Here is a 13,019-nt window from a genome sequence, read left to right as displayed (position 1 = left end):
AGGAGACCCATCCAGCCGTACGCCCCCCTGTGGCACCTGGAAACGGTGAGGCTGGAGAGGGGAATAACAGTGCCTAAGAGTGACTCAGACAACAGAGCGGTAGTGGGGGTACAAGGGGATGAGCTGGAGAGAGATTCTTGAGCAGTATCAATACCAAGTTGGTGAGGAGATGGCGAAGGCCAAGAGGGAAGGGGGCCCCCAACCTTGCTCAGCGGAGATTGGTACAATCAAAAGTGATATACAGAACATCCTGGAGGAGATAAGGGGAATGAGGATGGACTTAGGGGCGAAGGTAAGAGACCTCTCGGCAAAGGTGGTTACGCTGGAGGAGAGAGTGAAAGGGGTGAAAGCCAATTTGGCCTCAGTGGGTATCCAGGAGGCACAGACAGAGGCGCTTTTCCTGGAGGTTGAACGGCGGGAGGAAGAGCTGCGACTCAAAGTGGATGACATTGAAAATCGGGAGAGGCGGAACAACCTCCGGTTCTTTGGGCTACGAGGGCCCACAAACTACTGAGATGCAAGAAATGTGGGCCTCTCACCAGATGGCTTCAGGAGAAAGGGGTGAAGTATAAATGGGGTTACCCATTTGTGCTGATCTTCGAGTGATATGATATGATAGGTTATTTATAACGCGCTTAATACACATAGGTTTCTAAGCGCGGACCCGGGGATCGAACCTGTGTTGCTACGTGTCGTCTTGCTTCCAAGGAGAGCACGTTGCCCCTGAGCTATCCTTCCCCCTGGGAGGGGGAAAGATACCATCTGGTCACAGAAGTAGAGATCAAGCAAGCCACAGACAACTCGGTGGGTCCCTGAGGCGGAACCCCTCAGGAGGGGGGGAGTGGAGTATACCCCAGCTGGGAACCATTGGGCCCGAGGTTTGCTGTGGAGAGGTGTAAAATCCAAGAGGCCAGGAATTACAAGAAGCTCAACACGCCATCCCCCCAGAGGGACAGCACATGAAGGGACTGGAGAGAGGTGTTGATCACTTCTTTTTTCCCATAATGTTTGTGGTTAGTCCTACCTTTTGCTAGAACCATGTTACGAAGAGAGTGGGTGGGGGGGTGCAACAGGACTTGGGAAAGGGGTGTTTGATGGTGAGGGTTGTTAATGGGGCCAGAGCAGGGGCTGTAACCCTGGTGGTTCGACTGTTGTGTCCAAGACAGGCAGGACACGCGTTTGGACGCCTCAGATAGGGCGTGAGGAGGAATGGATAGGAGGTGGGAGGTCACAGGGGTTGGGGGGAAGGGAAGATGGGGGGACCTTAGGCAGCAGTCAACACAAAGGGGGAAACTGTAAAGCCTCCTAAAGGCTTGGGTGGATGAGAGGCGAATGATGAAGAAGGACAATGGTTAAGATAAGGGTGGCCACGCTGAATGTAAAAGGGCTTAACTTGCAGAATAAGAGATCACTGACTAGCAACATGTTTCACAAACAGCACCTGGCAGTCCTCTTTTTGCAAGAGACTCACTACAAACATGGGGGCTGAATCGGTAATAAATGGAAAGGACATTGGTAAGACCTACGGGGCGTCCCACAAGGATCGTAAGAAGGAGGGGGTAGGCATTATGGTTTGAAACGCATTCTGGATGATGGGGTGCAGATTAAGAGTGGGTATAGGGAGAGGTCACTTGGGATTAAGGGTTACTACGAGGGAATGCGGGTTACACTGGCCACACTATGCACCCAACATAGGGCAGGTGTTACGCTCACCTGGTCTCTGCAGGGAAGTTGGGGCACGGTTGCAGCCCTCCCTGGAAGTGGATCACCCCTATCAGGTTTCTTCCCCTGCAAATATGCTGTGGGCTGTGACAATTGGTGACACTGCTCCTGCGTGGATATGAGATAACGTGAGAATTCTGCTATGTGACTGTTGTCTCTCTCGGACCCTTCTTCCCAAAGTGTGCTGAGCATGCGCCGACCTATATAGGCTCACCTGTTGATTAATGATAATGAGCTCTCCGTCCTGCTTCTAACTGCAGGGGCGCTTCTTGATGGGACCGAGTTCCTTTACTGGCCCATTGTACGTGGCAGCCCAGACCAGCTGTGGCTTAACCACTCCTGATAGTAAGTGTCTTTCAGTTCTATTGTCTTTTCTCGCGGTTGAAATGTTTGTATTGTTAATGTCTTTCTTCTGATTTCTTCCTATAGGTGGAATTGCGGCCCAGCTGTGGCGTTGGAGCACGAGGCGAAGCCGGTTGGAAGAGGAGAGGTTCTGCGATGGTCCAACAACAGGTAAGTGGTGGTTTAAGGTTAAGCGTGAGGTTCGATGGTGGCGCAACCTTAAACTGAATGTTTTAATGTCTAACCTTGTCTTTCGTATCTCTTGCAGGTGCCGTCATCGTGAATGATGAGAGCGTCGTGCTGGGGTGTCAAGGTCAAGATTTCGGCTTTCCCGGGAGGCTGAAGATGGAATGCTGGATGCCATGTTCGACGCAAGGCGCATGCAGACGAGAACAGATAAGTAAGTATGAAGCTGGAGTCAACAGGCAGGTAAGTATGAAGCTGGAGTCCAAGAGGTGAGTCTGCAGTCAGGCGACGATGAGCGTTACGCTGCATGCAAGTGCAGAATAATGCAAAGCGTTCGCACGAAGGCTGGGTGGGCTTATATAGTCCAGTTCCCAGCCACGCCCACTAGCTCTGGCTTACCGGCCACACCCTGCCACTCCTAGATGATGCTGCACGTGCAACCCAGCTCCCAGCAGCCGCGCCCAAAACAAATGCAGGTGAAAAATCCTGTGTCCACGAATAAAGCACTCTTGCCCAAAATAAATGTCTCTGGTTGTATTTGTTCATGAGCCAGAGGTGCCAGGACTGAGTCCAGCTGGGTTCCTTTGCTTGATTGTCCCAAAGGGACGACAAGAGCAGTGTTACCCCTTGTTCCCATCCCCTGATGGTGCGGGGTCTGTGTTCTATGGCCAGTGGCCATGACAGCAGGTGACATTCTAGCGTCAGGTCTTTGCAATGTTGGAGGACTGGGCAGGAGGGGCTATGATCCTGGGGGGTGATTTTAATCTAGTTGCCTACCTGTGTTAGATTGGTGGTCAGCAAAGGGGGAAGAGGGGCAAGGTGCCAGCCAAGGACAATACTGACTTTCGGAACCTCCTACAAGATTATTACTGGGTGGAGACCTGACAAAGATATTTTCCAGGGCCGGCAGCATATATATTCTTTTACCCTCCACACCGGTCATATACTAGAGTAGACCTGCTCCTAGTCTGGCAGGAGCGGGCAGGAGTGGTGAGGTGCCCCAAAGTTGAGGTGATAACTTGGTCAGACCATGAGTTAGTGGTGGTATAGAGGAAGGTGGCGAGATCGCTGCAGTGACAGTACCACTGGAGGTGCAATGATACATTGGTGACGGATCAGGTGTTCCTGGACTTTCTGGGGAAGGAAATAGGGGCATACTTCGCAGCCAATGCCAATGGAGAAGTGTGCATGGCTACGGTGTGGGAAGCCGCCAAGGCTACATTTATGGGCCTGCTTATTGCTGAAGGGGCTCGGAAGAAAAGGGAGCGGGTTCTGGTCGAGACCAGACTTTGCAAGGAATTGAAGGCCTTAAGGGCCCAGCTGGGGCAGAATGGTGCTGATAGGGAGGGGATGAGGAACAAGAGGCAGTAGCTCCATTCGGTGTCAATAGGTAAAGTGCTAAAGAAGATGAGGTTTACATGGCAAAAGTATTATGAAAGGGGAGATGTAGCCGGCGTGTTCCTGGCGAATAGGGTGAGGGGCTGCAGAGCAGAGAGGAGGGTGGACTGTGTGCGTGCGGTGGACGGGGAGATGGTGGACAGGCGAGCAGACATCCCATCCCACTTCGCAGCTTATTATCAGAAGCTCTATGCCAGGCAAGTGGAGTCAACGGGTGAGGAGATGCACTCCTACCTCGATGGTTTGCCACTCCCTAAACTTTTAGCGGAGGAAGGGGAAGCGCTCCAAGCGGATGTAACAAGGGAGGAGGTGACGAGAGCGATTCAAACGTTAAAAGCTGGTAAGGCCCCGGGAAGGACGGATTCATCACAGATTTTTGCAAACTGTATCAGTCACTACTGACAGCACCCCTGGCCAAATTATATAACTCCATTATGGGGGAGGGATCCATACCCCCAACGTTCCTCCAGGCTTTAATAGCGGTAATTCCAAAACCAGGCAAGGATCGCACTAGCTATGCCTCATATAGGCCTATTTCCCTATTAAACGTGGGCGTGAAAATATTAGCCAGGGTGCTGGTGTCACGTCTAGAGTCCTGTCTCCCCTGGTTGAGCGCCACCATGACTCCCTCACTCTGACCGGTTGAAATGTAAGTAATAGATAGCCGTGGGTCGGCTTTGCTCTAACTCCCGGTTCCAAACCGTACTTATATTATTTTTCCCATTTTTCTTACTCAATCTTTCAGCTCAATCACAAGGAGCACTTCCAGTATTCTCCCTTTATTTCGGGGTCTACCACAGTGCATATTTCGGGGTCTACCACAGTGCATCACTTTCTGACTAAATTGTAAGTGTTCACTTGAATATTTTTTCTCTTCCGTATGAGCTTTCGCTATATAGGACATTTTGCCTTACCATTTGATACTCTCTCTGATTTATAGCCTTAATCTATACCAGTGGTTGGACTGACTACCCCAGAAACATGCGGTTGCACCATTTCGAATTATTATTTTTTCAAAATACTCTCACATCTTGTGGTAAGGGACTTACTTACCCGACAATCTTATTTCTTGAGTTATGATTTAGTACATGAGGGCATGACCACCCTTCCTTTTTTTTGACTTGATTGCTGCTAAGGGGTTTTGATAATTACTATTTGTTCAAATGAATTAAGTATAACAAGTTCTCTCACAACTGTCTAAACCAATGCTGGAAATGAAGTAATGGAAGTGGAGATTACAAAACTATGGGCCTCATTACACGGTAGGCGGTAAGGGTTTACCGGTACCGGTATTTTACCGGTACCGGTAAATCCTTACCGCCTTACTACAAGGTCCCTTTGCGGGTTGGGGAATTTAACGCCTGCTTTTTGCAGGCGTTAAAAACCAACCCGCAAAGGGACCAGTGGAGCTAATTACAGTACCACAATTTACGGTACCGTAATTAGTGCCTTCCCCATTCCCATAGAGCCCTATGGGGCAAAAATGGGAATGGGGAAGGGCAATGGTGGAAGGGGGAATTACCGCCCCGCCAACCTTGGAATGGGGCGGTAATTCCCCTTTCCACCAAGGTGGTGCCGGTATTTTACCGGCATGAACCATGGCGCTAATAGCGCCATGGTTCTCCGCCTACTGTGTAATGAGACCCTATGTCTGTTGATTTTGATTGAAAAATTGGGCACCCCTACCTAGGGAAGCATAGTTAACAAACAATATGCAAAAATGTACCTTTTTCTATTCTTTTTAGAAATGTTTTGAAATAATTGTGATGTTGCCCCTGAAGAAGAGTGTAAACTCGAAACGCGTTGGGCCTAAACATTTACAGTAATAAAGGACGATTTCTATGTTCTACAAAAATGGTCATATGAAAAATGTTCTTGTTTACTAAGTGTTTATACTAAATTGCATAAAAGAACCTTTGATTACTTTATCAAATTACTGATCTGATTTCAGATACTGGATAGTGTGCAGGAGACGGGAATTCCTAGATAACACTTTTAGGAACACCCACCTCTTTGTTCATAACAATTGATGTCACGTAAATGTCTAAAGGATTCTGCCAGATACATAGAGGTGTCCATAAGGACAATGTCCCCAGCTTTAACCACTGGATGGATAATAATGCTTGTATTGTTTTTTTAGTTTTGATAGGGCTTTGCTTTGATCTCGAGTGAGATTAAACTCTGTAATTTGAGAAGATATTCTAGTAAGGCCCTTAATAACCAAGTTTTCAAATATATCAATTTGGCTATTGATAATATTAGGACAAAAGATGGATTTTGGTTTGAAACCACTATCAGTGCTCAAATCTGTGTATACTTTTGTGCTTAAATATATTTATAAATGTTGAGTAAAGGCAAATATTACAAACAAAGTTAGTCAATTTTAGGCAATTACATAACTTGGTGTAGTCAAAACGTGTACAATTGAGATAAACATGTTTAGTATAATAGTTTCATTTAACTTAGTAGGGTGTAATAAATAAAACAGAACAAGGGTGAACATAGACACTTAGACAGGACATAAAACAAAGGGTGAGAGTAGGAAAGGGGATGATGTATATAAAACGTTTATATCACTTATTCATGAATGTCCAAATAATGTATGATCTATTCCATTTTCTGTTAAATGTATGCATATAATCAAATAATGAAGCATGACATTGTTCTATTCGATGAATGGAGCAGATAGAGTTCCACCAGAGATTATGCGAGAGATTGGTAGCATTTTTCCAATTGCATGTAATATTATGAAAAGCAATGTTTATAAACAAGTTAAACAGAGAAGGAGAGTCAATGTGGCTAATAGGAGGATTAACTATAGAGCCAATCATGTGGTTCTGTTAAAAGAAAAATGTATTGCATTCGTAACAGAACTTTAGACCAGAAAGCATGAACATATTTACATTTGAAGATTAAATGAGCAAAATCAGCATTTGGTTCAAGACATGACCAACTCTTATTGGATAAACCATCAACATTTTTCACAATAGGAGAAGGAGTGAGAAAAGCACAGTGAAAAATGAAAATAAAGGTTTGGGTGAGGTTGGCGGCTGGGGGTGTAGATAGACATACATTCCAAATTTTAGTCCAATTATCTAAGGAGGGCTGAAGGTTCCAATGTTCTTCCAAATGTCTAATAGTACTAAGATTAAGTGAAATTGAAGAGGGAGGGTCAGTTAGAAACATACTTTTGTAATAAGCTTTCATTGTCTATGTCCTCTATTGAGGTAGTCAGATCCATTACATCATCTTCATGATGAGTCAGACACGTTAGGGTTTCCATGTTCCTAACTGATAGATGATGTAATGTCAATGCTACAATCGGATTGATTGTTAGAGACCTGTGTAGCAGTATTTAGTCTTCATTTTACGCACAAAGCGAAAGAGGTCAATCCTCATGTCTGTAAGGTTGCAAGAAGCAATGGGTCAAAGAGATAAGCCTAATTCAAGGGCAGATTTGTCAATTGGTGAGAGTGGTCTAGAAGAGATGTTAAAGATCTTCAGCTGTGTATCTAGAACCTTCGACGTCATCCCCTGAATCTTTGCCCTTCCTCCAAAACAAGTTATCTGACTCAATGGGCCTCATTCCGAGTAGGGCGGTAAGGGATACCGGGCACCGTTAAGGAGACCGTGCCAGTAATTCCTTACCGCCCTACTAGGAGGTCCCTTAGCGGGTCCATCCTTTAACGCCTGGTCTGACCAGGCGTTATAGACGGGACCCATTAAGGGACTTCAGAGCTAATAACGGTACCGCAAATTGCGGTACCGTTATTAGCTACTTCCCCATTCCCATTAAGCCCCATGGGGGCTCAAATGGGAATGGGGAATGGCGTTTTAAATGGGGACTTACCGGTCCCACAAAGGTCGGACTACACCGTTAAGTCCCCATTGAACGAGACCAGTGCCGGTACCATTATTGGAGCCAGTCATGGTGCAAATAGCGCCATGACTACCTCCAATCTTGGAATGAGGCTGTCTGTTGCTTCTTCTTGATTGACTGCCTTTTCGGGTTTTCTTTTTGTTCTTGAACTCCCTGCTCCTCTTCCTCTTGCTCGCATATTTCTCTCTCCTTGGCTGTCCAGATGGAGTAGCTTGAACTCCTCTAAAAAAATTCAAGCACGTTGTTTTGGGTTCCAGATCTGTTGAATCTACTTCAGAATTTCTGGGATCCTCTGTAGTATCAGTATGAGGCTCAGTTCTTGCAACTTGTTTCATGGATCTTTCTTTAATGGGGTCATAGAATCTTTTAGCAAATGTGTATATTCGACCCTGTTCATAGACCAAATCTATCGCACTTGAATTTAAGTTGCTTCCGGAGCCTGACTTCTCCTTCACATCTTTCCAGATATTCTTCAAGCCTAGCCATTTTTGTTTTGCTTTTGTGTCGATCTGTTGAAGGGAATACTAGCTGTTCCATGCTTTCAATGTCTTTGATGAGTTTGTCTCTGTCTAGTTTGGCAAATTTAACCAGACTTTCCATCATTTTGAAGGAACATGTATTGGTGTGTTCTGTCCATACTTGTATTAATAAGGGATCAATGTCCTCATAAGTAGGAATGGTCAGGATACATAATACTCTTGGCATCCTCTGTTCCTCCGGATATATATATCCAAAATGAGAATACATGTATTGTGCCCTTACTTGAAACATATATTTGTGTGACCTTAATGCAATTGCCTATGAGATTTTACTAATACCTTGGAAAATTTGGGCCAAATGCTAAACTTTTTCCATGCATGGTTGTGTGGATTACTTTTGAATGATTTTCATGTTTTTTTATGCCTGTGGGATGTCTGCAGCTCCTAGGACAAAGGTATTATTAGAAATGTTCCACATCACACCCCTTACCTTTTTGGTAACAATGTTGCCTTGCTCGTCTGTGAACTGCTCCTCTGTCACTTGCTCCCCAGGGATGTCCTGCACCTCGTTACCCTGTGGAGAGAGAGAAGGTGAATCAGTGGATAGCAAGGAGCAGCAACCTTTCGACTATCTGTACCAGCTTGCTTGCCAAAGTCTCTGATTTGCAATAAGGCACTTAAGTAAATTTGACATAATAGGATTTCAACCACCAGGCACAGTAGGGAAGTGGGAAATAGGGTAAGGGTGTAATGTTCTCATCTAATTTTAGCAGGAGTCTGCCTTAAAACCCTTTACTACCTTTGAGTAATTGGCTCTACTGGAAAGTTCTTCAAGTAAAGCTGTCAGTCATGCCACCATCCACAATGAAAAGGCTCTGAGAACAGCTCTCTCAACTGCACTACTGTCCAGTCGATGGATATTGGCACAGCTCATTTACCAGTTGCCCACTTCCCCTCATTAAGAAGCTTTCAATGTTATATTGGTGCCAAGGAGAAAGCTTTCCAGACACACTTATCTCATTGGTACAGAGAGAAAGCTCCCAAGGCACATCTCTATCATTTGAAGCAGTGTCACCAGTGATAAACTGTGCACAGGGCTCAACAGTAACATTACTGCTAGGTTGTGCCTAACCACATCTCTGTTTTAAGTCCACAATGGAAAGTCAAGATACATGTTTATCAATCCAACCTGACGGCATTCAAACATGCATTTGAGTCACTTTTCAAGTCAATATTCAGCAAGATCAGTTTTACTGTTGGTCAATTGACAGACTTACCGTTACATACATCAACCAACCTCAAACTGACAAATACCATCCCCCAATCCTGAAAACATAAGTCACTAGAACCAAGGGTCTAGTTCCATTCTGGCACTTGGTGCTACAACCCTCAAACCTCTACCTCGCTTGTACCTTTTACTTACTCCTGTTGGGTGTTCTGACCCACGTTTGGACTATTATGCTACAACATTTGGTGCTGTGGGCTTAGGAAATCCAAGATGGCTGAAAAAGCCCACATGTGCGCCAGAATCTATGAAAACCGTGCAGTTTGTGCACACACCAAAATGGTCGCCTGACTTGCCGCCCCCGGTGCGGGTGTGCTGGGTCAGAAGAGCCATGAGTGAAATGGGGTGCCAAAGAGAAAAACAGCAGTGCCCGTTCGCTAGAAAGCACTTTAAAAATCACCTTTTGTTTCTCTGAAGGCAAGCTCAGAATGCCCATTTCAAACATTGCAGAATATCCAACAATCTCACTGAACACCAGCAGACATTTGACAGAATAAAGTCTTGTGGGCATACAAAATCTGGAAAGAGGATGAGCCTAAAATAATGTTCATAGCAAAACTGGCTGAGCTGTGGATTTCAGCAGTTTAAGTAAATTTGGACTGAAAGACACTAAAAATCTAAATGTTTAAAAGAAATGAGTGACCTACTTTTGAGTGTCACATAGGTTTCAATTGTTTAAATGTCATAGTTTTAAACTTAGAATCAGCATTCTAGCTGCATGTGTAAAAATTGTTAGTTTATTTGAATGCAGAAAACTGGGTAACTAGAAGTGACCTTAGCTGGGGCCTGGCTTAAGGAACTGAATTCTGCCTGACATCTACCCCCACAAGAGTTAAAACCTGCTCAGCCACTCTTCCCCTTGCCAAAAGAAGTTGTCACCTCTCTGATTAGATTAGGGGTGGAGCAGCTACAGGGAGTTGAACAAAGGCCTGTCCTGGGCCCAGGCAGATGGTTTATTAGGGTAGTCGTAAATGGCTTCCTTTTGAACAATGGGCCTTCCAGGACCCAGGCAGATGGTTTATTAGGGGGACCGTAAAATAGCTTCCTCTTGGCAGAAGCTGGGAGGGGCAGGGTCTCTGAGCTTGGCAGAAACTGGATAAACTGGTTTCTACACCATGTGACCTGGGAAACCACACCCCTTTGGGGCCAGAACATAAATCTAAAAAGATGGATCATTCATAGAGCGGACTTGTGAAAATTTTATAAGTGATATCATTATTCTTGTGATTTTTCTGTGCACATTTGAAGACGTGTTAGGACCCGGTGGTATGTTCAGGGGTTTTTTTTAGCAGAAAAGAGGATATTACTCTAAATGTATGTATGTATGTTAAAAATCTGACACTCCACCACCTAAGGCCCACATGCTTTGCGAACATTTGTGTAAATGCGGGGACAAATCCAATATTGGTAACCCGACCAAAAAGTGAAATATGTTGCCATTTTTGAACCCAAGCCCCCAGGAAGAGCAGAGTTTGAACAGGGTATACCTCATGTGATATGTGATGGGTGCATGTAATTTCAAACCACTGTGTATCTATGAAATATGTCTTTAGGTCAAATATAGATTGTGCGTAATTTGACAGGGGAGTGTCCTTTCTACAAGCCATTAAATGACATCGCTCTGACACTCCACTTCTTTTCCCCAATCAAGAGAGAAAGGAAAGCTTGACCAATGGGCAGTTGAGAGAGGGACTGGCTAGTGATGCTGCACACACACCCACTTTCAAAAGACATAAAAAGAGCCACTGGAAGCTAGAGAGGAGATTCTATTCCACCTGCTGCGGGACGCTCTGCCGGGAAAATCCATACTTTACCTCCATCAACCTCCAGAGAGCCAACATAGAGACTTCAATCTATCCACCTTCAGAGACCAAGACTTTACTTCAGAATTTGTAGCAGAGAGGTCAACTACAAGCTAAATCCCTCTTTAGCAGGCCTCAAATCATTGCCACTATTCACAGCCAGGCGAGCTGTTTGAATTCTTTGCAAGAACTCTTGCCATTTGCCAGAGAGCAGTATTGTATCCAGAGAGAGACCAGCTGAACCGGAAACCGCTGTATCCGGACCCACAGACCTGATCAGAACCAGAGACCCAGACCAGACCAGCAGAGTAGAGCTGACCCAGACGCTGTGCGCAGAAACCGTCCGTGGCGAGTGAAGAAAACCTGTTGACCAGATCCGTGGCGAGGCCCATTCCTTTTAAAATTATATTGTGAGTACCTAGCAGAACTGTGCAGAACCAATCTCTTAGTTAAAATAATATAATTCAATCTATTTTAATCTAACCAGAACTGCCTCCTAACTGTCACCTGTCATCTGCAAAGCTGTCACTTGTCATTTTCTAGCTGCAAGCTGTAACCTGTCGCTTTGAACTTTTAAAATTTCAAATCCGAAAAACTACCTTTATTTAATCGGAACCGTTTGGGCTAGGAATTTGGTTTAACTTTCCTCTGAAAGCTTAGAATCTCAGCTTTTCAAAAAGGTTAGAACCGACTTCCCACTCCTCATACATTTGCCGTAATCACGATTCTCGCACTCGCGATTTTACCGCGATTTGCAATTTGGTTAAAAATCCAGCCACGTGTGAAAACAGCAGCTTCATTGCTTTCCTTTGACAAAAATTTGTTTAACCTGCTAGTTACTCCTAGATCCTTGCTAAAGTGAGCCTGAACTCATCCCAAGTATATTTCACTCACCCTGAACCTCCTAAAGGGAACTAAAACCATTTTCAGCATATTTCTCACTGCATTGTCACCATATTCAAAGCATTTTGCCTGTGTTTCAAAACTCCTATCTGTTGTATAAGCTGCTGGGGGGGAATTGAACTGAATTCTATTTGATTGCATTCCTAAGAACTGTGTCATCTTCATCTCCTTACAGTGAAAAGGGGGGGTGAATTGTCCAAGAAAGTGATTACATTGTCTTTTGCTGAAATCCTATCAAGTTATTTTCTGTACTGCATTTCATTCCACATTGCATCCATTTGAAACCATAAAAGTATTGATGCTATCGTATCCATCCTATAACCACTCATCATTGATTATAAAGAAGTGTGCTAGTGCCGGACTATCCATTATTGATTACTGCTCAGATTAAGTGTGATATTCAATTATTAATTTATTATAAAGTGTGATATATATATATATATATATATATATATATATATTGGTTAAATTATCAAATAAACCGTTTAAACTTGAAAAACAGAACTACTTTGTGGCTCAGTGGGGTCAGGGGGATTCCAAGAGAGGGGTGTTATAGAGGGGTAGTCATCCAGAAAGCATGAACTGGACGTAAAGATATATCAATAAAGGTTTCCCTTCAGTATCCCAGACTAGGCATTGACTTAGCTGTAGTGTTGAATTGAATCCTCTTACACTCCCTCACAGCAGGATTCCATCTCAGACTAGTCCCTTTGATGGGTGCACTGTTAAGGTAGACCTGTAATAAAAAATGTAACCTACATCTATGGCCTCTTTCAGAACTCTGCCGCTCACTTCTTAGCTCTCACCAAATGTTGTGTTAGTGACTGCTCAACCGCCAATGCTCATCCACGTCCATTCCATGGGCTATAGTATCTTCAGAAATTGCTGCACGGGTTCTGGAAGTGGTTTAGGAGTAATTTTCTGTGATTTTATATCTTGCAAGGTACTATCGAACTCTCCTTTTAATATTTTTAATATCTGCTATTCAAATGCATCACAGGCCCAGCTGCCACCTTCATAGG

General features: G+C 44.5%; 1 protein-coding gene across 10 annotated transcripts in view; it reads right to left on the bottom strand.

Annotated features, from left to right (window-relative positions):
- Positions 1-13,019, bottom strand: part of ANK1 (ankyrin 1) — a 2,823,483-nt gene that overhangs the window by 106,918 nt on the left and 2,703,546 nt on the right. For all 10 annotated transcript variants that reach the window (XM_069617665.1, XM_069617670.1, XM_069617666.1 and 7 more), the window contains one exon: positions 8,498-8,581. In XM_069617665.1, coding sequence (XP_069473766.1) covers positions 8,498-8,581 — 84 coding nt within the window. The remainder of the gene's footprint in view (positions 1-8,497; positions 8,582-13,019) is intronic.

The sequence above is a fragment of the Ambystoma mexicanum genome, chromosome 10, assembly GCF_040938575.1.
Source record: "Ambystoma mexicanum isolate Mex_15411 chromosome 10, UKY_AmexF1_1, whole genome shotgun sequence".
In the NCBI taxonomy this organism is placed as follows: domain Eukaryota; kingdom Metazoa; phylum Chordata; class Amphibia; order Caudata; family Ambystomatidae; genus Ambystoma; species Ambystoma mexicanum.
This window is presented reverse-complemented; position numbering and strand designations above follow the sequence as displayed.